Raw genomic sequence first — 2,500 nt, 5'->3', positions numbered from 1 at the left:
TGTGTGTGTGTGTATATGCATGCATGTATGTGTGTGTGTATGTATGCATGTATGTATGCATGTATGCATGTGTGTGTGTCTGTGTGTGTGTATGCATGTGTGTGTATGCATGTGTGTGTTTGTGTGTGTGTATGTATGTGTGTGTGTGTGCGTGTGCGTGTGCGTGTGTGCGTGTGCGTGTGTGTGTAGTCCACCATCACGGTGTTCCAGGCCGTGGCAGAGTACTGGACCAAGGTGAAGAAGGTGGACCAGATCAACCTGAACATCGACCTGGACGTCCCGGGCCGCGCCGCCACCCTCAAGTACAACATCAACAACGCCAACAGCTTCCTGTCTCGCACCTCCAACGTGAGAGAGCACACACACACACACACACACACACACACAGGGACACAACCTCAACATCAACAACCAGAACTCCTTCCTGTCTCGCACCTCCAACGTGAGACAGCACACACACACATACACACACACACATAAGGACACACACACACACACACACACAGGGACACAACCTCAACATCAACAACGCCAACTCCTTCCTGTCTCGCACCTCCAACGTGAGAGAGCACACACACACACACACACACACACACACACACACACACACATAAGGACACACACACACACACACACACACAGGGACACAACCTCAACATCAATGAAACTCCTTCCTGTCTCGCACCTCCAACTTGAGAGTTCTGTGTGTTTGACAGACCAAGAACTTCGACTCACCGCTGGTGTTGAAAGCCACCGGGAAAGGCGAGGCCACCTTAACAGTGAGTACCCCCCCCCCCCGCCCCCAACCCCACCCCTCTGTCCCCCCAACCCCCCTGTCCCCTCCCAAGCTGGGGGCTTGAGCGTACATGAGCCCCCCCCCTGCCCACCACCACACACACATTACTGTATTATAATAACTGTATTACTGTATTATAATAACTGTATTACTGTATTATAATAACTGTATTACTGTGTTATAATAACTGTATTACTGGATTATAATAACTTTATTACTGTGTTATAATAACTGTATTACTGTGTTATAATAACTGTATTACTGTATTATAATAACTGTATTACTGTGTTATAATAACTGTATTACTGTGTTATAATAACTGTATTACTGTATTATAATAACTGTATTACTGTGTTATAATAACTGTATAACTGTGTTATAATAACTGTATTACTGTGTTATAATAACTGTATTACTGTGTTATAATAACTGTATTACTGTATTATAATAACTGTATTACTGTATTATAATAACTGTATTACTGTGTTATAATAACTGTATAACTGTGTTATAATAACTGTATTACTGTGTTATAATAACTGTATTACTGTATTATAATAACTGTATTACTGTGTTATAATAACTGTATTACTGTATTATAATAACTGTATTACTGGGTTATAATAACTGTATAACTGTGTTATAATAACTGTATTACTGTATTATAATAACTGTATTACTGTATTATAATAACTGTATAACTGTGTTATAATAACTGTATTACTGTGTTATAATAACTGTATTACTGTATTATAATAACTGTATTACTGTGTTATAATAACTGTATAACTGTGTTATAATAACTGTATTACTGTATTATAATAACTGTATTACTGGGTTATAATAACTGTATTACTGTGTTATAATAACTGTATTACTGTATTATAATAACTGTATTACTGTGTTATAATAACTGTATTACTGTGTTATAATAACTGTATTACTGTGTTATGATAACTGTATTACTGGATTATAATAACTGTATTACTGTGTTATAATAACTGTATCAGACCTGCACGTCGTTTGGCTGGACCTTGCAAATGCATGGGTCTGTTCCCCACCAGCTCATCCACTTTGCCCTCAAATTCTTCCACATACCACCGTGCATCCAGAGCCTACTAGCAACCTACTTTAACAACTTCCATGTATGCTACACAACCCAGGAGTTCTCAACGTGTTGGCACCGGCTGGAGAAAGGGATAGCGATGGGTTGTTCGATCTCCCCCATCCTTTTCACAGCAGCGTTTGAGATCATCCTAATCGGCGGAAGACAGATGGTCCGAGGAATCAGATCCCAGTCAGGTCTGCGACTCCCAGCCCTACGGAGCTATATGGATGATGTCACCACACTCCTTCAGACAGCAGCGTGCACAGCTAGACTTCTGAAGAGGTTTGAGGAGCTCCTAACATGGGCCCGGATGAGGATAAAACCAACTAAGTCCCGCAGTCTCTCAATCAGGAAAGGAGTCCGGAATGACAACATCTCTTTCTCAGTGGATGGCAAGAAGATCCCGCTGCTAGTGGACCATCCTGTGCGAAGCCTCGGAAGGCTTTACACGGCTGACCTTTCTGACAAGCACATGGCTTCTTCTGTCACTTCCCAGCTCTTGGACGGCCTGAAGAAGATCGACCAAAGCCTCCTGCCAGGGAAATTCAAGGTGTGGTGTTACCAGTTCACCTTATACCAACGTCTCATGTGGCCCC

The 2,500-nt window shown here is 41.8% G+C and overlaps 1 protein-coding gene across 1 annotated transcript in view; it reads left to right on the top strand.

Annotated features, from left to right (window-relative positions):
- LOC308151900 (complement C3-like) overlaps positions 1–2,500 on the top strand; it is a 61,970-nt gene that overhangs the window by 47,118 nt on the left and 12,352 nt on the right. Inside the window, exons 30-31 of the mRNA XM_080524793.1 lie at positions 190–348; positions 717–779. Of these exons, the coding sequence (XP_080380919.1) occupies positions 190–348; positions 717–779 (222 nt within the window). The remainder of the gene's footprint in view (positions 1–189; positions 349–716; positions 780–2,500) is intronic.

The sequence above is a fragment of the Nansenia antarctica genome, assembly GCF_963989245.1.
Source record: "Nansenia antarctica genome assembly, chromosome: 2".
NCBI lineage: Eukaryota > Metazoa > Chordata > Actinopteri > Argentiniformes > Microstomatidae > Nansenia > Nansenia antarctica.
The sequence above is the reverse complement of the archived record's forward strand: the minus strand, read 5'-3'. Positions and strand labels throughout refer to the sequence as shown.